The sequence below is a fragment of the Nicotiana tabacum genome, chromosome 7 (genome assembly GCF_000715075.1).
Source record: "Nicotiana tabacum cultivar K326 chromosome 7, ASM71507v2, whole genome shotgun sequence".
Classification (NCBI taxonomy): domain Eukaryota; kingdom Viridiplantae; phylum Streptophyta; class Magnoliopsida; order Solanales; family Solanaceae; genus Nicotiana; species Nicotiana tabacum.
The window spans coordinates 118,559,871-118,584,298 of record NC_134086.1 but is presented as its reverse complement, the minus strand read 5'-3'; the positions used below and the strand labels follow the sequence as shown (position 1 = coordinate 118,584,298).

The window sequence follows — 24,428 nt, the reverse complement described above, 5'->3', positions numbered from 1 at the left end:
TACATTTTAAAGCGATGGAACAGTGATCCAAACAGAGGGTAAGAACAGTGGGTCTTTTCTACGGCGTCGCATAGCTTGACACTCTGCAGAACTATCTCGGGGAAGCTGAAGTAAAAATTTAAACATGGCGGAAACCGTAACCCTAGATTCCTCTACCCATCCACCTCAACTTCCCGACGAAAATCCTACCGGAAACGATGACGAAGACATGCTCGACGCCCCGAAATCCACTAAAAGTTCCGATTCGGATTCCGACTCCGACTCCGACTCAGAGGATGACGCACAGCAGAATCTACAAATTCAAGCTCTACAAACTGAGCTCTTAAATAACCCTTCCAATTACGATGCTCATGTTCAAGTATCTCTATCTCTCTCTCTATATATATGCTCATTCACAAATTAGTTGGAAGGAATATATGTTCTATGGAAAATAGTTTGTGAATCATTATCTATTGGAGTAACAGATTATCATACAAGGTGTAAGATAAGGTATAAGAATAGTATTTTGATGACATTTTTGAGTACGGGGTTGACAATAATGTCTAGACCCCAGGGCGTAGTTCAAGTGGCAAAGTTTGAGGGACTTGTGACTTAGGTCACAGGTTCAAGCTCTGGGCCATGCGAAATAAGACTGGTGTTTAAGTGGAGAAGCGTAGAGCGGCAGGCCCATTACCCCCATTCGAATGGTCCTAAAAGTTGGACCCAGACGGTTTCTCGATCATCAAAAAAATAGATCAATAATAATGTCCAGATGATCACTGAAATACGTGATATGAGTAAGAGTTGAGATATTGGTAAAGAAAAATGAATTCTGTCCATAAGTGCGAAAAGTCATTGAACCATTTTGGTGGAAACATATTCTTTTCATAGACACCACGAATGCTCACTAAAACTATTGGTTTACCTATTTCTATGAGGTTAAATGATTTTTCATTTTTGAAGCAGTTATTAGTTGGAGCTGTTTTCTGTATCTTCTGTAGTATGCGTATTTGTCTGTTTAGAGATTGATGATACAATGTTTTTTTTGTGTCTGTGTAGTACATAAAAGCTTTAAGGAAGCAAGGGGATATAGAGAAGCTTAGACAAGCGAGGGAAGCCATGAATGCTATTTTTCCTTTGAGTTCTGAGATGTGGCAGGAGTGGACTAAAGATGAGACGTCTCTTTCTTCGGGGTACCACTTTTCATTTTTTTCTACTGTATTTATTTCTTATTTAAATTCTTTTTCTTTCCTGTTTAACAATGGATGTTGTTTGATGATTTACAGATATTTGTACCATACTGAGGCATACTTAGTCTTTAGGTTCTTCGTGATAGAAAGGCAGTGGATAAGCATGAGAGATTGTATAGGTTAGGGCCATAGGAAGGGCTAGGAAAGGACAATACAGAAGATTTATGTGGAACTTATTCTATATGTTTTACATCGTATTGCTCTCCTATAGAGACTTGTGCTCCTGTATGCACAGTTGGATCTCTAATTATTAAGGGGAGCAGAGGAAATTAATAGTAGGACATTTGTTCTGTAAATTTTGTATTTTCCTTTCCCAAAATAATACTTATCCAACAGTTGCATTTTTTTGTTCTCTCATTTCTGCTTTACTGTGAACAAGATTGAAGTTGCGGGGAAGATCCAAATCCATTTGGAGATCTCTATTTCCCAAGCTAAAATAGAGAACACATAGAGCCCGTTTGGATTAGATGATTGTAAATAGCTGATAAGCTTGAAATGCTGAAAAATATTTTTAAGTGATGAAACTGATTTTTAAATAAGCATTTACATGTTTGGATAAGTGTGATGAAACTGATAATAAACAGTTGATGTGTTTGGTAGAAAAGTGCTGATAAGTTGTTCTTTTGTTGAAATGACTAAAATATCCTTAAAAACTTTAGAAAAGCTTATAAAATAAAAGATTTCTTTGTAAAGAAAAGGATGAACAACAAATATGGTATGAAAAGAAAGTTAGAAAATTTATTTTGGGAAAAATATCTTGTGAATTAGAAAATATTATTAAGGATAAACTAGTAAAAGCCTTGGTCAAACTAAAAGTGCTTATAAGCTGAAAAGCCATAAGTTGGGGGTGACCAACTTATGACTTATGGCTGGTTTTAGCTTATAAGCACTTGACTCATAAGCACTTTGAGTATTTACCAAACTCGTAGATAAGCCAAAAGGTGCTTATAAGCCAGTTTGACCAGCTTATAAGCTTAGGCAAACACCCTCATAGTCTTCTTTGAACATTGTTTTTCTTTTTTCCGTTTAACAAGTTGACTTGACCTTCTGAAAAAAGTTGATTTGACACCATGTTGAAATCATGTTTCCATCATGCTCTCTATTCTCCACTTTGACGATGCATGCTTGCTGAGGCGATCCTCTCTATAACTTGCATGACCTTGTTCTGATTGATTTTGTAACTTTTCTTACATGTTATCTGAAAAATGTCTATGTACTAGTCTGCACTTTAAGATAAGATAGAGAGAAAAAACAGGCAGATGAAGAGGGCATCTCATTTCTTGTTGTATGGTTGTTCACTCAGTTTGACTTTATTATTATTATTGTTGTTGATTTCTGAATAGCTTATTATTGAAATTCAAGAGAGAAAATTCATTAATGACATCAATTTTAACATCCTTACTGAAGAAATTAACGACTAGAGAGTTCTAATCTTTAAAACAAAGGGTGGTGGATTTGTGTCTTAGGTCACAAATTCAAGCCCCCACACCATGCAAAGCAAAACCTGGTATTTAAGTGGAGAAGGGTAGAGGGGCAGACCCATTATCCATCGAGTTTCGAAGGCTGCGGTTGGTCCAAAGGATCGGCCCCAGACGGATTTCTCGGTCATAAAAAAAACAAAGGGAGTGCAGAGTGGATAAAGAACTAGGGGAAAGCATTTATGATTTTCTAATCTACAACAGATCTTTATTTACTAGAGACATTTCTTTAGATTTGGAGTTAACGAATTAGCTTTAGTATACGAGCCATAGTTGAAAAAGGATGGGGAGGAGGTTTTGACAAGGAATGGAGAAACTCCATGGGAGGGTGAAGACAAATGGAGTAGAAGACCTTTTCTCTTAAAAATTTAGATGTTAGAAAAAGTGATGGGTTTGTTTGTATAGCCTGATATATATGTAAATGACATCGAGTTTATTTTGACACTATTCGTGTAATATGATAATTTTTGAGACACACAAAGATTCCCTTGATTTATTTATTCTTGGGGTGGGGTGGATAAAATGGAGATTAGCGTCTGGAGTCCTGTGTAACAAGAATGTGCTACCGAAACTTAAAGGTAAGTTCTATAGAGCGGTGGTTAGACCAGCCATGTTGTATTGGTCAGTCAAGAATTCACATATCCATAAGATGAAAGTAGCAGAAATGAGTATGTTGAGATGGATGTGCGGGTACACTAGGTTGGATAAGATTAAGAATGAAGATATTCGGGAGAGGGTGGGTGTGGCTCCCATGGAAGACAAGGTGCGGGAAGCGAGGCTTAGATGGTTCGGGCACGTGCGGAGGAGAAGTCTAGATGATCCGGTTAGGAGGTCTGAGCGGTTGGCCTTGGCAGGTATGAGAAGGAGTAGAGAGCGGCCTAAGAAGTTTTGGGGCGAGGTGATCAGGTAGGACATGACGCGGTTTCAGATTTCTGAAGACGTGCTCTTGATAGGAAGGTGTGGAGGTCGCGCATTAGGGTTGAATGTTAGGGCCTTAGGGGTAGTCGAGCGTTTTTCTACTTTGTAACGACTAGTCTGATAGTGTTTTGTCTAGGATTGCGAGCGGCTTATGTTGTGTTCGCATGATTTTTCCATTTTTCATAGTATTGTGTTATTTCTCTTCCATTTATTTGCTGTCTCTTACGATGCTAATACTCCCTCCGTTCCAATTTATGTGAACCTGTTTGATTGTGCACGAAGTTTAAGAAAAAATGAAGATTTTTGAAATTTGTGGTCCTAAACAAGTCAAAGAGTATTTGTGTGATTATAAAAGCTTCTTATTAAGGGTAGAATTGTAAGTTTAAGCTAAATTGTTTCCAAATTTAGAAAATAGTCATTCTTTTTGGAACGGACCAAAAAAGAAATAGGTTCACATAAACTGGAAGGGTGGGAGTATTATTTTTCTGGTTTCTGTTGTTGTTACGGACCTATTGTCTAATTGTATCCATTGAGCAAATATAGGTTCAATTGGTTTGCTTCTCTGGAGTGCTCTCTTTTCGTTTTCTTGAGCCGAGGGTCTTCCAGAAACCGCCTCTCTACCCCTCCGGGGTAGGGGTAAGGTCTGCGTACACTCTAACCTCCCCAGACCCACTAGTGGGATTTTATTGGATTGTTATTGTTGTTGTTGTATATTTGGCCTGTTTAGCTCTATGACACATAATGAAATAGAAAAAAAACCCACTTTTGCTATCTTCTTATATTTTTATTTGCATGTTTGTTTTGCAGACCCGAGGCTCTCCCTGCAGTTGAGAAGCTATTTGAGCGTGGGGTGTCTGACTATCTTGTAAGTAGTGTGTTAATGTCACTGTGAATCCTGTTGCTTATTCACTTTAAAAGAGTGAAAAGAATTTAAGGTGCGAGCAAGGCTCTAGTTCTAGATTGAAAACACTAATGCTTTCTGTTGTATGTGCTATATGCAAGACGACTCACCGGGAGATCCAAAATATAATTGCTTTGTCCGTGCCTAGTGACTTTAAGATAAGCTTAATCTTTATTGAGCGCGCCCTGTTTATTGTTTAAAAGTTGCCTTGCCTTTATTGAAATGACTTTGACGGAAAATTTCAAGGATATAGTTGTCAAATATTTCTTTGTATTGCAAAAGGCGTAAAAGATAATAGAAGCCTGCCCTTGGTAAAGTAGAACGGTAGAAGGGTCTGTGTTAGAAACAACCATTCTCTGATACCTTAATAAGCCTTTTCCTTGTGCTGCTTCATAGTAGGATGGTAATGTGAAGTACTTCCAGTATTCTTACATTATTTCAAAGTTGTGTAAATCTCATGCTGCTATTAGAACAACTTTATTGACGGAAATCGTATTAAAGAAGTAATAATTCGAAGTTGTTTTTTGCTTATGAAGAATATTTGGAAAAGAAACTTATCTTTGATATTCTGGAAATATCTGCATAATAAGAATTGTCCTAATATATTCCATTTCAAAAAAAGAATTGTCCTAATATTGCCCCCACGGCTTTGGTATGGTGCTAAGAGCGCAGTGCATGATATGTGGGCGAGGCACACGTCATGGGTTGGATCTTTGCCATAGACAAAAGCCTGGTAGTTAAGTGGAGAAGGGTAGAGGGATGGGCCCATTCACCGAGTTTCAAATCGTGTGCCACTGGCCCTTGGGGATTTCTCGGTTATCATTAAGATGAAAAAAACAGAGTTATACTAAATATTATTTTCATGTGAAAAATCAGCACAATTACTGCTTTTATGAGGACAATGAAATGGGTTTTGCTTGAATCAAAATAAATGTACTGATTGTTTTTCGCTTGATGCAGTCTGTTGCTTTGTGGTGTGACTACTTAAGTTTTGTTCAAGAGCATGACCAATCAGTCCGTACCCGTTCCGTCAGTGGAATTTCAAAGGCAAGAAATCTCTTTGAACGTGCCATTGTAGCTGCTGGTTTGCATGTTTCTGAAGGCAGCAGGATATGGGAATTATACAGGGAATTCGAACAAGATATTTTCCTCACAATTGATGAAACTGATGCGGACGTAAGAGCTTGACGCTTTCTTTTCTTTCCTTTTATATGTGCCGTTGTCCCTTTAGCCTTTTCTTAAGATATAGTAGAGCTAGCCCTATCTAGTTTGAGATTAAGGCGTTGCTGTTGGTATTGATAAAGCGCGCAGTTCTTTCCTTAGCCCTTGTTTTCTTTTAAGGTTGTGTACCTCTCCAGATGGGAGGAAAAGGGAAGATTTCTCTTTCCTTAAGGTCGTTATCACCATGCACCCCTCTTTGTTTTTCCTGCAAGCATACAACATGTCTTTGTTCATATTTCCCTGCTCATATCACGAGTCATATTCTTTAGGAGCTTGCTGCCATTCATCTAATAGAGCTTCTTCCAAATCACTGTTTCGGAGAGTTTACGGGCTTTTAATGTTCTCCTCTGAATTAAGAATGTGCTAATAAAAAATGCTGCTGCGCCTTGTTGTTCTTCCTCTGAACCAGTTATCACTCCCACTCCCAAAATGGGTTAAACTTGTGTCTTGGTTTGACTCTCAAGAAATCATGAACATATACAAAGAAGAGGTGTATCCACATTTTATAGTTGATATTTGCTATTGTATGTTTGCTTCATTGTGATGCAGTTGAGAGAGAAGCAGGTCCAGCGTATTAGGAATTTATTCCATCGCCAGTTGTCTGTCCCTCTTGCTGATCTAAGTTCAACTCTTCACACATACAAGGCTTGGGAAGCAAAACAGGGAGCCGATCTTGATGTAGACTCCAGTAACTTGGATGGGCTTTCGCCACATGTTGCCTCTTCATATCAGAAGGCCCTCGACATGATGAATGCCAGGACTCATCTTGAGAATCAAATATCTTGTAAAGTTGCACCTGAATCAGAAAGACTTCAAAACTTTATGGTGCATAATCCTGATGCTCTTGTCTATATTTTTGAAACAGGACTCGAAAATGATTGTTTGACAATGATAGTCACACTTCAAAATTAGGTATTAAAATTGGATGGCTCGCAAATTGTCGTAGTATACGGACTCGTGACTAAATTGATACGCCTGCTATCATGACTTTAGTAAAGGTACATTGTGTGCGAGAATAAGATTGTGTCACATATGTGTAACTTATTAGTTGTTACGGTCTAGAATCAAGGACTGGCTTTTTGGTTGGTTGGAATTTGGCTGAGGCACATACCTAAAATTAACAGAAAGAAAAAACTGTTGAAATTAGCAATCCTGCGTGAGATGAACCCAAATTTTAACCACTAATAAGTACAATATAGCTCCTTCTGTGCTATTAAGGACTTGATCAATATACCAGGTATTTTAGACTCAATTATCTGTTAAGAATTCTACTCGTGGTGTTTTCCTGCAGGCTTACTTAAAATTTGAGCAATCATTGGGGGATCCAGCAAGGATACAAATCTTATATGAGCGTGCCGTAACTGAATTTCCTATATCTAGTGAACTCTGGCTCGATTATACTCACTACATGGATAAAACCTTGAAGGTTTGTTCTCTGGACTTAATCCCTTTTAACTAATTTGTCATTTCTTGATTGTGATGAAAACTGACTCAGCTTTAAGTTACGTGCCTTTATTTGCAGACCTCCAGTCTTGTTCGGGACATTTACAAAAGGGCGACAAGGAACTGTCCCTGGGTTGGAGACCTGTGGGTGCGATACTTGCTGTCTCTTGAACGCAGTCGTGCTTCTGAGGAAGAGCTATCTGCTGTATGTCTCCATTCTTGACTTTGCTGGATATTCAATCACTGAATTTTATTCTGATTTTAAGTGTCATCTTTTACCAGAATTTCAAGCTGGAAGGGTACGTTCCTTTATGCTTTGGACTTATCTGCTGGAGATCCAGCATTGACTGTCTGTCTTTTATTAAAATGCATGTATTAAGTACTTTCTGACAAACTCTCAGGGGTTGGCCTGGTGGCAATTGACTTGAGCCTTGGGGTTTGCTCCCTTTCAAGGTCTCAAGTTCGAAACCCACTGGGTGCAAACAATTTCTGAGGGCCATCGGACTGGGTAAAACCTGAATTAACCGTGGTGCACTTGCGGGCGAGGGCCTGTGCACCCCCAGGATTAGTCGGGGCTCGAAGAGACTCGGACACCCGGTGCAAAATAAAAAAAAAAGTACTTTCTGACAAAATCCCTCATTGTCAAAAGAATTGGATATTTGACACCTGATTGTTTGCTATTTATTCCCCAACTTGCTTGGAGTTGAGGTGTAATAGTAGTTGTGTTTCGTTTCCTATATTTTCTTATAACTGTGTTATTGCTGTTTTGATTTCTGTCGAATTGTTCTTTTCCTTTTTCTTTTCTTTTTCAGTATTAGACAATGATATCTTTTTTACGTTAAACTTAATGAGAAGAATTTAGCGCTTTAGTTTCCATTCTGCTGTCTGTAATAGCACGTGTATCAGTATTTGTGGCTACTATCAGGATTCTTATTCAATTTTTTGTCATTTTCCAGGTTTTCGAGAAGGCCCTACAGTGCACTTTCTCAAGCTTTGAAGAGGTTAGGACATATCTGCCATTGGTTGTTATTAGTAGTCAAATTTTTCTCCGCCCATTCCTGTGCAGTATGTTTACTATGTTATGGTGCAAACTACATAGGTCTTCTGGTGCATCCTTTGGACTGTTCCTTACTTCTATTACCTGTTAATGAGGTGATGCAATATTAGATTTGACTACTGCTGACAATTTGCTGTTAATTTTGAATTGCAACTTGGTATTTGATAGAACTTCAAAATGAACAAAAGATTCACTGTATGCCAACATATGCAAATTTCAGTACTGAAATTTGCTCTATGTTCTCTTCATCGGGCACATATCAGGGTGGAGTGATTTAGTATTTCTTTGCTGACGCCAAATTTTAGCTTTTTGACAATGCAATTGCTGCAAAGAAGTCTGATGCTCATGGAAGTTTGTCAGTGACTTGTTCGTCCAAAATAAACGTCGTAGAGAACTTGTAGAAGTTAACTCATCCTGTTATCTCTTAATCAATGAAACTTTTATTTGTTAGGAAGTGCATTGATGTGAATGCTTGCTGGTTGCTGTATCTCATGGTCTCCTTTTGAGAATGCCCACTTCTGAAAACAAGGAAAATTCATAGATATTTCTGCAAATTAAGTTGCTATATCTTAGGATCGATTTTATAGAGTTGGTTCTAACCTTTAGCTGCATTGTGTTTTAGGGACTAAATGCACAGTTCATTGGATGATAAACCTATTTATGTTTGTTGCAGTATCTTGATGTATTTCTCACAAGAGTTGATGGCTTAAGGCGGAGGTTGTCTTCGTTGGAATCTGGGGCTGAAAGCAGCGACTTGGATTATATAATTATACGGGAAACTTTTCAGGTACACTTTCTAATTACTGAAGAATTTTGACCCCCTCTTGGTGTTTACCCTTGCCCTGGAATTCAATCTTAGCTTTTGTTTGCTTTGCTGTTGATTCTTGCCTTCGAAGGACTTCACACAACATCTATATCTGATTTTTTAATAAGGTATATAAGTTTATTAATGACAGTAAAATATCCTGTATACAAGCAGTAAACCAAAAGGGTAAATTGGTTAATGAAAGTATGAACGGTTAAACAGGCTCTTTGTACAGCAAGAACCGCCAACTATGCTTGGTTTATGAACCCCAATGGTGGTACTTTTGTATTTTCAACTCCCTATCTGTGTAAGCTTTAAATCGATCCAATGCTTGGTTCGATTTTTTTTAATCATTAAAAAGAAGGGTTGGCTCAACTTGATATTTTTGCAAATGACATGTAGTGATGTCCACTATCACAGTTGACTGCTTAATTAACAATTTTGTGTGTCCAAGAATTAGTCCTGACACGATTCTTAATGTTTCTTGCAATACTTTTGAATTTGTCTGTTAATCCTTCTTCTATTGTCTCCTATTCTTTTCTTTGGACTTCCACAATTTCTGATATTTGGGAGTGTCACATGACTTGCTATACATCCACATTTCAGTGTGACTATTGTGTTTCCGATTTTTCCATCTCAATGGATTCTCAATTTCCTAATTTCAAGCTTCGTCTGCTCATCTCCTTTCCAGTATTATATAACTCAAAGTAGTTAACATGACATTCTTCTGCACTTTCTTATCACTAAAATATTCAACATTTAATTTTGCTCTCACCTGTCCCCTGATGAAATTAAGAGTTTCGCATTAACTCTATCTGAATAGTCATGTTAGGCCAAATGCAGTTTGATTTGTAATTGAACCTTTTTGTACCATTCACCATCTTATTGTGCAATTATCCTTGATATTCATTCAAGTGTTTCTAATCTGTTGTAAGAAATAATTCCTTTTCTATATAATCCAACAATGAAACTTCTTTTTTGGGTAAAGAAACCCACAATGTAACTAAAGGTACTCTCTTTCCTTTTCTTCCAGCGTGCATCAGATTATTTGTCTCCACATCTGAAGAATACAGAAAGTTTATTGCGGATGTATAGATATTGGGCCCGCTTAGAATCAACTATGGGGAAAGATCTAGCTGCAGCTCGTGGTGTCTGGGAGAGCCTGCTTAAAATCAGGTTTTCATGAGATCTTCCCTTGTTCCATTTAGAGACATCAACATGCTTAAATTTAATGTTTTGATCCAAGTTTCTTCCTTGTATTTTCTTTGTTGTAATGTGGCTTGTTTTGCAGCGGATCTACGCTAGAGGCATGGCAAGGATACATAGCTATGGAAGTTGAGATGGGTAATATTAATGAAGCTCGATCCCACTTTAAGAAATGCTACAGCAAACGATTCCCTGGGACTGGCTCGGAGGTATTTTCTTGTAACAAAATCGCTTAGATCATGCTGTCAAATTCTACCTCCTATTAGGACTATCACCTCTAGCTTGTTGGTTGTGAAACTGTTGAACCATCTCTTAACAGTACCTATAACATGTTCACTTAATTTTCCTCAAACTACCTCACACATCATCTCTTGGTTCCATTGAATTTGATCCTTCTGTACTGTAGCAAAGAGTTCCTTTAGGGCTAGGGAAAATTTTCAGTTATGATCTTATTAATTTTATATTTTTGGAACAGTCAATTTGGAAACAAATTTGGGGCCATGAAAAGTAACTTTTATCTGCAATACTTTGTGTATTTGAGGTACGCAAGTTTTTTTGTGCTTTGAAGCATGATTTTTGTCACATCAGCCCAATCCAATAAAGTCTCTTAAGAGAAGAAATGTGCACCTTATACCCGAGAAACACCTCTTAACTAATTAGGTACCATCGATTGTGCTATTAGTGTGGAAACATACTTAACAAATGAAAATATGCCAGAAATCTTTTTGGTTTCAAGCAGTTTTTTAATAATTTGGTAAAAATGGGAGCAAAATCAAGAAGATTCTCGCTGGATACTTTATTTGGCTCCATTTCGTGCTATCCTCTTTGTGTATCTGTTACTATATTTTATCTTTTAGGGGATCGTCCTTTGCAGCCTAAGTTGCTATTCATTTTGAATTAGATGATACCTTCTTCTAAAAAACAGAATCATTCAGGACATATGCAATTCATGGATTCGCTTCGAGAGAGAGTATGGTGCACTTGAAGACTTTGACCTTGCAGTTAAAAAGGTAATGCAGCTTAATGTCATTGCTTCTAGAGTTAGCTCATAAGTGTGTTAATTCGTACTTCAGTTGAAAATAAGATGTGATGATACAGGGAGCAGTCCTTTATGTGCTATACAGAAATATTTCAAATCTCTCTGGTGCATTCTAATTGTTCAAGATTTGTAATTATGCTAACTCTGTTCCATGAGCAATATAAAGAAAATTTGAAATTTTGTTATCTGCCTAATGTCGCCTAAAGCCTCATAGCTTGGGCCAGTGACGGAATTATGATATTTACTTTTTGGTGCATCAGTCACATTTTAGTAAGAAAAACATTTCTGATGGAGCTACTTTTTTGTGTGTTTTTTTGGGTGCATCTGTTATTCCTTTTCTGATGTGAGAATTATCTGTTCCCGAGTATCTTATTGGTGGCTTTTGAGTAAGAATTTTATTTCTGATGGCTCTGCTTCTCCTTTCTCCAATTGTCTCAGGTCACTCCTCGCCTTGAAGAACTGCAGTTATTCAAGTTACAAGAGGCTAAGAACATTGGTGTGCCAGCAGATGATAGAGACAATTCCTCGAGGAAAAATGTGCGTGAAAAGAGGAAGCCAGTATCAAATTTGATTGAAGAACAACCTCCTGCTAAACGTCACAAAGATAAAGCTAAGAATGTTAAGATCACTTCTGAAGATGGTAAAGGCCAAGTTAAAGACTCAGTCAAGGTAAATAATACAAATCCAGATGTGGATGCCAGCAAACCAGCGAGTGGAAGCAAAAAAGAAAACAAAGATGTTTCTTCCGGAAAACCAAAGCAGTATAATGACCAGTGTACTGCATTTGTATCTAATCTTAACCTCAAGGTAAGCTGTATGTTGGTGTTTCTTGAAGTTTAAAATACTCCTGAATGAAATTACTTGCCTTAGCGGCCTTCAGTTAATTGGTTGTTTGTTACTGTGACAGGCAACGTATGACGACCTACGCAGATTCTTCAGTGATGTTGGAGGAGTGGTTGCTATACGAATATTAAATGACAAGTTCACTGGAAAGTCGAGGGTATCTCTCTTTCTCTAGACACACACACATCAACAGATTTATCCTTACCTGCTTATTTGGCCAAGCTGCAAAAATCAGCTTATTTTGAGAAGTGCTTTTTTTCTCAAAAGCACTTTTGGTGAGTAGTAGTTTGTGTTTGGCTAATTAATTTGAAAAGCACTTCTGAGCAGCAATTAGTGTTTGACCAGGCTTTAAAAAACTGCTTCTAAGTGTATTTTTCTCAAAAGTGTTTCTCAAAAAAGTGCTTTTGGAGAGAAGCTACTTTTTTCTGCTTCTCCAAAACTGCTTGTGCTTCTCCTCAAAAGTACTTTTTTTTCCTTCCAAAAGTTTGGCCAAACACCTCAATTTTTGGCCAAAAGTGCTTTTGGTAAAAAAAAAAAAAAAAAAAAACACTTTTGGCCAAAAAGAAGCTTGGCCAAACAGGCGATTAGTCTCAACACTGCCGTATTAAAAGTACCTTCTCTTTTGCTAACATCACTAGAAACACTTACCCTCTAGTTTTTATTATGTGACCGAGACAAGTTTTGATGATCATTGAAAGTTCCCCTTGTATTTTTATTTTTATTTTTCTTTTCCGCTACTCCATGGTTCCTATTTTATGAGATACTTTACAATCTGGAAAGTCAAACAGTTTTTTTTTTGCCAACAATTTTACCCTTATATTAAATTTCTAAACATTGTGCATTCTGGAACTTCTATAAACGCTCTTAATATGTGAATATTTTTTGCAAAAACTCAAGGAGTCATTCTATAAAATAACAATGTGAAAATTAGATGTCTGACTTGCTTCGGCCACTGCCATTTAATTTTGTTTGGGGGGGGGGGGAGATACAATTTTTTTTACGGATAACAATAAAGAAAGGAAGGAGAAGAGCAGAATTGTCATTTGAGACCCATATTTAGTCACCTGTATTGGGTTGGAATGCACAAACATCTAGCTAAGTGAACAGCTTGTATGGACACAGAGCTTGAACCTCCAGCAATTTCGAAGTTTCATGATCCACTGAGAATGCAATCATCAGAATCAATAAAATGAATCTGACTAGATCGTTGACCTAGATTGGTCAATGGGTTATTAGAATTAATTAGTTTTTTGAAGTTCTTGAAAATCATGGGACTTGTGGATAGAATTGAACATTTCTGACTTATATTAGATGTGGTGTCATAATTGTTCTTTCTTGGACATGTTAAGGGATTGGCTTATGTGGATTTCTCGGATGACAAACACCTGGCTGCAGCCGTGGCAAAAAACAAGCAGACATTGCTTGGGAAGAGATTGAGCATTGCTAAGTCAGATCCCAAAGGCAGAAAAAAAGGAAGCGATTCTCACGGTGTGTCTTCAAGACAAGGTATCACACCACTATCTCTTGCTTCAGTTGTTTTCACTGGTTTTGCGCATTCTTATTAGTTCCGTTCTCTACCTTAATGTCATTGCTTCATAGATACCTCTTCATTTCGTGCCAATGCTTGGATAAGACAACTGATGTGTAACATAGTGAAATGCTTATTGATGCAAAGATTATTCCTTTTTGGCGCATACTTGCCAGTGTAATTTCAATTTTCAAGGACACAGGTTCCCCCCCCCCCCTCTTTTTCTGGTTTCCTGTGTTGGTGCTTGAATACAATTTCAAGTATGGACTTTTAATCTTTCTCCCGTTTTGGGGAGTTCTTGTTGCCTTGTTCTCCAATTTTTGGGTTTCCTTGGTCTTTTCTGCTGTGCGCTTTCGATATCTAGTTCTGATATCTTCTACCATCACTTCTATGTTTTGGCTTGTGCAATGGCTCAATATTTTGCAGCTTTTATTGGTATTTAGCACCCAATGTAGCTTACTGCAGAATGAACTACATTTTAACAATGTTCCATGCTCTGCATGTTTATGTCTTGCTTTCTTTTTAGAATGCTCTTCATGTGTTAGGAATCTTGGTGAATCATTTCTATTAATTGCATATTTTTGTCTATTATCTCACTGCGACCACATGCTGATGGGGGTTAAAATGGCAGGTGAAGGTGCTGAGCAAACTACTGAGAGTTCAAAACCAGGTGCCAAGGATTCTGCTGAAGGTTCCAAGGAGGGCAAGGGGCATCAGGGGCAACCTTCTAGTCATCAGTGGGCATCTAACATCCAGCTCAAAGGTAAGAATACGTTTGCGGTGCCCAGAACTGTCAGGCCGCTTGGTTGGGTTGACAAAGATAAACCCAAATCCGAAGAAACTGATGCTACGGAAGATGAAATTCCTAAATCCAATGATGAATTTCGGAAAATGTTCATCAAATCTTGACATAACTAGAAAGGTGAAAAAACACCTATATATAGTTGTGCATGTCGTTATTAGGATGTTAACTTTAGTAAGCTCTCTATAGAGTTGTGTATCACCGGTTTTTTTTAGCCTTTTATGAGTATATTATGAGGTTGAAAGTTTGTGATCTGCCAGCCAGTTCTTAATTCAACATTTTTGAAGGTTCACAATTGAGTTTATGACCGGTGGATGATAGGTCACAGTTTGGTGGAAATCCTTTGACGGTTGGATCCTGAAGCACAGTAAATTGATGATTGTTTTGTAATAGTAAAATCCTGGTTTTGTAATTGCTCATAAAATTGTCTTAAGACATAATTCTGAAAGTTTCCATAAGGAGCCGCTAAGAGCAGTTCATCAACACTCAGTGTTTGCACTAAATTAACAAACATATTTCACCAAAAAACTTAATTAACAAAATATGTTAAAATGTATACTTTTATGTGAATATATGACTTAATCATGATTAACTGATGTTGTAAAGTGCAAACACTGAATTCCTCCAAGCTTATTGCCATTTTCAAACTGGCATTGTTTCTATGTTGCTAAGTACGTGTGGGGAAAATAGAGCATAGATTTTCAAAAAAGTTTCATATCAAATTTAAGAAATCATGTCATTTGCGATTCCCCGCTCTTTACGTTTCAAAAACCTTTCACTTTTAGACTGTTGGGTGACAGTAGAAGAAATTATTGAGTGGGGCAGAGAGGTTTTGATCATCAAAACAGAAAACTATGTGAAACAATGACAATTCTACGGAAGTTGCAGTTGCAGGGATACCATGTCTAATCTGAAACTGTAGTGGTTTTCTTACACGACAAAAACAAATCTGACATTTGGAGTAACCCACATAATCGTATGAAAACAGAACCTTAGAATGACTTCTCTGACCAAAGTTAATGTTTGAAGGACCACGATGGTGTTACCCTTAAAATTTCAAAATTAGGTACGAAGTTTTAAGATTTTAAATGGTGCGATCTTATATGAATACATATTTCCAAAACACATTATATAAAACGTTTGATTGGAACCCGAGGCTGATCTATGTTGTAAAGAGAGGGGTCAGCGGCACCAGCAAAATTCGACGAAAGTTTCATTTCTACATGTATATGTCTATAAAAAAAAATAGTGATATATTAATAGTAACATCCTAATGGAGCAGATTCTGATTAAATACAAAAAATGCACTCGTGGATCCACCTCAGAATTTGCAACCCCACCCCAACAAGCAACAACAGGTCAAAATCGCTATTGGCAAATTCTCTAATGAAATTGTGTTACCATTTGCAACAATGATCACTACATAATACCATTATCTAAGAGTTTGTCAGTCATTTACTTGTGGCTTTATCATAATGTTCTTCATGTATAGATGTTCCCTTGTGCTGATTTTATGTGTACTTGTGTAGTGATATTCTTAGTAAACACAAAAGACAGTCGATTGAACTTTGTACGATGGGATTGAATAGTTTCAAAAGTTTATAATTATTTAAGCTGTGCAAAGTGCAAAGACATAGTATTAAGAAAAGCCATAGTAGAAAAGTTTGTTTTCTGAGGCTGTAGGCAATTCCCATGCGGGATGTTTATAAGCAAAGAACATCTGTATATTGCTGCAGCGTGCATTTCCTTACTTTTAAGAAAAGAAAAGAAAACACTCTACATGTTTAATTATCACTTTCTTTCCTTTCTTGGATCACTCAATTATATCCCCTTCTAAACCAAACCCATTTCTCTTTGCTCTTTAGTTACATAAGGCAGCCGAAGTCACCCAAACCAAATGTTAGAGGGTTTGTAAAAAAAAAAAAAGGAAAGTATATAAGGGGGGTGGGGTTGGGGTGGGGATGTGGTACCAAATCTTAAAAGTTACACTTGAATATGAAATCAAGAGCCCGTTTGGCCATTAAAAAATTTCACCCTTTTTTTTTCCATTTTTTTCGAAATCAGTGTTTGGCCATAATTTTTCAATTTTCACTTGAAAATGAATTTCGAATTTTTTTAAAAATTTGAAAAAACTCGAAAAAATTATTTTTCAAAATTTTCAGTCAGATCACTCATAAAAATTCAAAAACAACCCAAAATTATATTCATATCTAAACACAAATCTAATTTTCAAATACTATTTTCACTTGAAAAATTCACTTTTTCGGAATTTTACAATTCTTATGTCCAAACGCTCACTAAGTGCATGTGTAAACAGAATGTAAGGGCCTGTTTGGTCATTAAAAAAATTACTTTTTTTTCGAAATCAGTGTTTGGCCATGAAAGTTTTAAATTTTATTTGAAGTTAAATTTCAAAATTTTGTAAAAATTTGAAAAACACCAAAAAGCTATTTTTCAAAATTTTCACTTCAAACCACTCACAAAAATTTAAAAAGCAGCGCCAAATTATATTCATGTCCAAACACAACTTTAATTTTCAAATATCATTTTTATTTGTAAAAAAAGTTACTGTTTCCCGAAGTTTCACAGTTCTTATGTCCACGCCCACTAAGTAGCTCAATTAATTGGTTACCGAAATTTTGCTTTATTGGTGAGGGTTTGATTCTCTACCTTATAATTTTCTTCCCTATTTTCCCTTCCCCTACCAGGTAGTGTGATTAAACAAAAATAAAGAAAAATTTCATGTGTAAGAGAGGTTATATGGATGCGCATACACGCGCTCTCTTTCTCTATCTCTCACACACATATATATATATATTCTTGAAAAAAAAATTATTTTGTACTTTGTACCGTATAAAATGATACATAAATTCTTACATAATATAATACCAGAACTATTTAACACCACCAACCAAACGCTACATTAACTATATGCCTTTTATTTTTCTTGTGCGTCAAAATAAACATTGTATTATTGTATGCATGATTTTATGCTAGGATTAACTATCTTAAACCATCAACCAACGGTTGATGTAGCCGTGGTGCTACCGGTTCAACCTAATATTTTTAATACGGAACATAGATATGTATGTGAGAAACAATAATAATTTCATAAATATTAAATTTTGAACATATAATTTTAAATTAGAGCTGAGTACTGACGTTGTTAAAGATTGAACCCATTAGTTTAAAATATAGTATCGTCTTTCCCATCAGCTGACCCCAAAATTGTGCATGTCTAAGAGCCCGTTGGCTTAGGTGATGTAGAGTAGCTGATAACCATTAGGTGCTGAAAAACATTTTTAAGTGTTGAAGCTGATTTAAAAAATAAACAGTTACGTGTTTGGATAAAAGTGCTGAAATTAATAATAAGCAGTTAAAGAATTGGGTTACGAAGAGTTTTGTTTTAAAAAGAAGTATTTTAGGGATAGAATAGTAAATATTTTGGTGAAACCTAAAGTGCTTATAAGCTGAAATTTGATAAGTTAGGGGACACCAACTTATGGCTTTTGACTTATATTTGGCTTATAAGCACTTTTAATTTTACCAAACACGTAGATAAGCCAGAAAGTACTTATAAGCCAGTTTGACCAGCTTATAAGATTAGCCAAACACCCTCCAAGGCTAAAGACAAGAGTGTAACTCGGACTCAGTCAGGAGCGAAGCTACACTCTGGCAAGGATTGTCAATTGATCACCCTTCGTCGAAAAATTGCACTGCGTATATAGGTAAAATATTAGGTTTTAGACGTATATAACATATACTAAACACCCTTTGTCGAAGATTTTTTTATACTTCTTTCAAATTTGAACACCCTTAGAAAAATTTCTGGCTTCGCCACTAGACACAGTAGCACTGTTCTAACTAGTACTCATTAAACCCTATATTCTCCTTGTGCTATATAGGTTATAGGATTTAAACTCGCAAGTTATTCAATCTCACTTGACCTTTTGGTAGGATTAAATATTTACAAAACTAATTAAGATCAAACTAAGGTCGGAAATCTACTAGGAGGGTGTAGACATCGAAATCTTAACGGATCAAGCTAAATCCTAAATTCAAGATACTACAAAATTCTTGAAATTCTAGGAGTCTATCAGAGTTTCTTGGAGGTTATTCTACCCTAAACCCTAACACACACATATATAAAGGAATACATATTCCTTTGAAGAGGCATCTCAGCAATTCCATAAACTTTTGGAATATGCACAAAGAGATCAAATATAAGATCTTTGAAATTCCATGAAATTCTTGGAATATTCACTAAGAGATCAAAGACATGTCAAATATGTCGTGAGGGAATAATCAATGGATAAACAAAGTTGTAATCTGCAATGTTTATCAACAAAATTCTTTTTTTCTTTATAGTTGTTTGTGATTGCAGTTTTATTTTTCTCTGTATAAATTTGTTGCAAACAAATTAGCACGCCTGGTGGGACCAGTTCTGCCCTTATCTCTTCCTCCTATATATCGAAAACTCAAAGTTTCAAAAGCAGCGATTTTATGGTCGAGTACTTCAAGTCTTGTCTTCAAATTTCGGCAAGCATACACCATGGCAAACCTTAAAGTAGGAGGCATTTATAGACATCGAAATTTTAACAGATCAAGCTAAATCCTAAATTCAAGATACTACAAAACTCTTGAAATCTTAGGAGTCTATCAGGGTTTCTTGGAGGTTATTCTACTCTAAACCCTAATGCACACCTATATAAAAGAATACATATTCCATTGAAGAGACATCTCAACAATTCCATAAACTCTCGAAATATGCACAAAAATATCAATTATGAGATCTCTGAAATTCTATAAAACTCTTGGAATATTCATTAAGAGATCAAAGACATGTCAAATATGTCTTGAGGGAAGAATCAAGGGATAAATAGAGTTGTAACCTACAATATTTATCAATAAAATTCTTTTTTCTTTATAGTTGTTTGTTATTGCAGTTTTATTTTTCTCTGCATAAATTTGTTGCAAACAACTATAGGATTCATGCCTATCAATAAGGTATATATGTTATTCAAAGACGATCTCAACAATTCTATAAACTCCCGAAATATGCACAAAGAGATCAAATATACGATAGCCGAAATTTCATAAAACTCTTGGAATATTCATTAAGAGATCAAAGACATGTCAAATATGTCTTGTTCAAAGTTCTACCAACATTCAAGATCCAAATGGATGCTGCTACATGCTTCTTGATCATCAAATACATCAAGGAGATGCATATGATCCTACTTTTGAGAAATACAGTGTTATGGCCCTCGAATTACGGATAACAAATCGGAGGGAAGAATCAAGGGATAAATAGAGTTGTAACCCACAACGTTTATCAATAACATCCTTTTTTCTTTGTAGTTGTTTGTGATTACAGTTTTATTTTTCTGCATTTATTGCAAACAAATTGGCACGCCCGATAGGACTAGTTCAGCCCTGCAAACAAATTGGCACGCCCGGTAGGACTAGTTCAGCCCTTCATCTCCTGCTCCTGCAAATTGAGAACTCCAAGTTTCAAAATTATCTATTGCGGTAGTCAGGTATTTCAAGTCTCGTTTTCAAGTTTTGGTAAGCCTACACCCCGACAAACCTTGAAGTAGGGGGTATTTGTAGACATTGAAATTTTAATGGATCAGCCTAAATCCTAAATTCAAGATACTATAAGATGACTCTTAAAATTCTAGGAGAGTCTATTATGGTTGCTTAGAGGCTACTCTACCAAAACCCTCACTTGAGGATACTTTACCTCAACCCAAAGTCAATCCTATAAAAAAAATTACATATTTCCTTAAAGAATATCTCTAAAATGGAGATCATCTCAACAATTCCATAAACTCCCAGAATATGCACAAAGAGATCAAATATACGATCTCCGAAATTCCATAAAACTCTTGGAATATTCATTAAGAGATCAAAGACATGTCAAATATGTCTTGTTCAAAGTTATAGCAATATTCAAGATCCAAATGGAGTGTTGCTACATGCTTCTTGTTAATCAAATACACCAAGAAGATGTATATCATCCTACGATCGAGAAATACACCGCTAAGGCCCTTGAATTACAGATAACAAATTAGAGGGAAGAATCATGGGACAGACAGAGTTATAATCCACAATGTTTATTAATAAAATCTTTTTTTCTTTATAGTTGTTTGTGATAGCAATTTTATTTTTCTGTACTAAATTTGTTGCAAACAATTTGGCACGCCCGGTGGGACCAGTTCTGCCCTTCATCTCTTGCTCCTACAAATCGAGAACTCCAAGTTTCAAAATTATACATTGCGATAGTCGGGTATTTCAAGTCTCATCTTCAGGTTTCGGTAAGCCTCCACCCCGATAAACCTTGAAGTAAGAGGCATTTGTGGATATTGAATTTTAACGGATCAATCTAAATCCTAAATTCAAGATACTACAAGACGACTCTTGAAATTCTAGGAGTTTATTAGGGTTACTTGGAGGCTATTCTACCAAAACCCTGACTTGGAGGCTACTTTACCTCAACCCTAGGTCACTCATATAAAAAGGTTACATATTTCCTTAAAGAATATCTCGAAAATGGAGATCGTCTCAACAATTCCATAAACTCCCGAAGTATGCACAAAGAGATCAAATATTCGATCTTCAAAATTCCATAAAACTCTTGGAATATTCATTAAGAGATCAAAGACATGTCAAATATGTCTTGCTCAAAGTTCTAGCAACATTCAAGATCCAAATAGAGTGTTGCTATATGCTCCTTGATAATCAAATACATCAAGAAGGTACATATCATCCTAGTTCAAGAAATATGCCTCTAAGGACCTTGAATTACGGATAACAAATCAGAGGGAAGAATCAAGGGACAAATAGAGTTGTAATCCGCAATGTTTATCAATAAAATTATAACTCGGTCGATCATTTTGAGAGTTATTGCCCCGTTCCCCTATTTTCTGCTTCTTCTGTGTTCTACAACAATATTATGACGTATCAGGTTAGTTGGTTTGGGTCCGAAGTTGTTCTAATGTGAATTGAGACACTTAGTCTCTTAATCGAAAGCTTGAGTTGGAAAAGTTGACCGGATATTGACTTATGTGTAAACGACTTCGGATTTGAATTTTTATGGTTCCGTTATATCCGTTTGGTGATTTCGGACTTAGGATTGCATCCAGATCGTGTTTTGGAGGTCCGTAGTAGAATTAGGCTTGAATTACCGAAAGTTGGAATTTTGGAAAGTTGGATTGAGAGTTGACTTTTTGATATCAGGGTTGGATTGGATTTCCAGAAGTTAGACTAGGTTCCTGGTGTCATTTATTACTTGTGTACAAAATTTGAGGTTAATCGGACGTGATTTGATAGGTTTTGACGTCGTTTGTGGAGTTTGGAAATTTCAAAGTTCGTTAGGCTTGAATCCGTGTGTAATTCGTATTTTTGTCATTTGAGGTGATTTGAAGATTTGACTAAGTTTGTATCGGGTTATAAGACTTGTTGATATATTTGGTTGAGGTCCCGAGGGCCTCGGATTGATTTCGGGTGATTAACGAAAACAAGTTTGGAGTTTGAAGTTTGTTATTGCTGGTCTAATCGCACCTGCGAGGATATTCCGAAGGTGCGATGATCGCAGGTGTGGTGGGGAGGCGTAGATGCGGAGTTTCATGTTGGCTTTGGAAGTCGCAGATGCGAGAAATGGTGCGCATCTCCGGGCCCACATAATCGAGAAAGGGCCGCAGATGCGAAGGAGGAAGATTTGGGCAATTTCGTTGAAGCAGACGAAGGGCCGCAAAAGCGAATCCGCATGTGCGAGACCTATAGCGAAGATGCAAGCCTAGTGTTTTAAGTGGCTTCCACAGAAGCAGGTATTTTACCGCAGAAGCAGTTCCGCAGGTGTGGATAATAGGCCGAAGGTGCGAAAGGCCAGGGCAGAACATTAAAAATAAGAGCTCGCGATTTTAGTCTTATTTTAACATTTTGGACTCGGGCTTAGCTGATTTTGGAGAGGAATTTTGAGGTAAGCTTCTTGTACTCGTTTTTGATCATAAAGCTTGTTTCCCCATTGATTTTCCCACCTAGATTGTGTGGTGTTAAGGTGAAATTTGGTGATTTGAGTCTAGGAATTTGGAGAAGGAATTTTGAGGATTTGGGTGACCATTTGATGTCGGATTTTGATATATTTAGTATGATTAGACTCGTGAGTGAATGAGATTTCGGGTTTTATGACTTTTGTTGGATTTCAAGACAGGGGCCGGGTTTGAGATAATTTCGGACTTTGGCTATAATTTAATAGTTTTCTTGTGGAATTAATTCTTTTAGCCTTTATTGATTATATTATACTACTTGTGGCTAGATTCGGGACGTTTGGAGATCGATTTGAGAGGCAAAGACATTGTGGAGTAGGATTTTGCTTGGTTTGAGGTAAGTAACAGTTTTAAACTTGGTTATGAGGGTTTGAAACCCTGAATTATGAGTTATGTGATTGATATAGAGGTGACGCACATGCCAAGAGACGGGCGTGCGGGCGTGCACCGTGAGGATTGCGACCTGGTTGATTCCATAGCACCGTATAGTGACTCTATTATGCTGATATCCGTGTTTTCACCATGTGATAAAGTAATTGAGCTATCAATCATGCTAGATATCATGTTTAGGCTTTATGTCGGTACTGTTGAGACCCCTAGTGGTCATTTCTTGCTGTCATCTCACTGATTTCATTGATATTATTTACTTAGTCATATTAATGCTTTTTATACCATATCTCAGTCTTAGTTTTATTTATTTATACATAATATCATTGTTCCGGGTTAGCTTTCATGACATTATGAGTATGTGGGTGAGACTGGAGATTGACGATTGAGTGAGGCCGAGAGCCTGGCAATGAGTGACAATTATGGGATCAGGCTGCACGCCTCAGCGGTTATATTGATTAGTGATATCGCTTTGGCTATAGGAGCCCCTCCGAAGTCTGTAACGCACCGCCAGTGAGCGTAGTTGATATTATTAAGGGATGGATCTTCCATGGACATGGATCTTGTCCGAAGTACTTGATACCTGGAGATGGATCTTCTCTACAGGGCTTGATTGCCCTTTTTTCTTCGTTACTGGGTGACTTATAGTCAGTGATGTATATGTTCCGGGATGAATCTTCCCTGGGCCGGATGGGCCATATACAATACCAAGTGGTTGAGTATTTGAGAGTGGGAGCACATGGTGCATTTCGTACAGTATGTGCATTGGCATGTAGAGATAGTTGATCTACATACCTTACACTATTCAGATCTGTATTTACTTTACTGCTTTGAGCTGTCTATTTAACTTGAAAGCATGTCTACGTTTCTGCACATGTATTTCTAATTTATCTGTTCCGGTTGAGTTCGTCACTACCTTTCAGTCCAAAGTTTGGACTCGTTACATAGTGAGTTGGTGTACTCACGTTACTCGTTGCACCTCATGTGCAGATCCAGGCGATACTAGTCGCAACGACAATTGCTGATTGAGGTTCCACAGTTGGGAGACTATCGAGGTATCTGCACGGTGTTCGCAAGTCTTGACTCTCCTCCTTTATCATTTGTCATATTTTCAGTTTATTTCTCTAGATACTATAGTGGACTGTATTCTGATTTAGACGCTCATGTACTCAGTGACACCCTAGTTTTGGGCTGGATTGTATCGTATTTTGGAATTTATTATGTTTCAAAAAGGTTTCTTTAAATTCTAAATGCTTTAGTTTTATTTTCAAACTTATTGTTGATGTGATGGGTTGTTAAGTTGAGGCTGACCTAGTTCCACGATAGGCGCCATCACGACAGTCGATTTTGGGTCGTGACAAAAATTATTTTTCTTTATAGTTGTTTGTGATTGCAGTTTTATTTTTCTCTGCATAAATTTGTTGCAAACAGAAGGTCGGCCGGAAATTGGCTCGTCGGAAACTTTTCCAATGGACCTCCCTGGATGTTTTTGGTCGGAAAATTTGCTTTGTTTTAATTAG

At 36.9% G+C, this 24,428-nt stretch overlaps 1 protein-coding gene across 1 annotated transcript; it reads left to right on the top strand.

The window, feature by feature from the left end:
* The first annotated feature begins 8 nt into the window (after positions 1-8).
* LOC107803306 (uncharacterized) lies at positions 9-14,928 on the top strand. Its single transcript, XM_016626993.2, has 16 exons — positions 9-358; positions 1,039-1,172; positions 4,433-4,490; positions 5,487-5,702; positions 6,297-6,572; positions 7,039-7,173; positions 7,270-7,395; positions 8,147-8,191; positions 8,921-9,034; positions 10,086-10,228; positions 10,344-10,467; positions 11,194-11,268; positions 11,736-12,104; positions 12,205-12,297; positions 13,490-13,646; positions 14,300-14,928. Exons 1-16 carry the CDS (start codon positions 125-127, stop codon positions 14,575-14,577), a joined length of 2,577 nt encoding a protein of 858 aa, XP_016482479.1. The 5' UTR covers positions 9-124; the 3' UTR covers positions 14,578-14,928.
* Positions 14,929-24,428: the final 9,500 nt, after the last annotated feature.

What these genes read in the sequence shown, in the direction of transcription:
- LOC107803306 (XM_016626993.2), top strand. Translation starts at nt 125, where the DNA reads ATGGCGGAAACCGTAACCCTAGATTCCTCTACCCATCCACCTCAACTT. An exon ending in ATTACGATGCTCATGTTCAA is followed by an intron (nt 359 to 1,038) that starts GTATCTCTATCT and finishes GTGTCTGTGTAG; the next exon opens with TACATAAAAGCTTTAAGGAA. An exon ending in CTGAGGAAGAGCTATCTGCT is followed by an intron (nt 7,396 to 8,146) that starts GTATGTCTCCAT and finishes GTCATTTTCCAG; the next exon opens with GTTTTCGAGAAGGCCCTACA.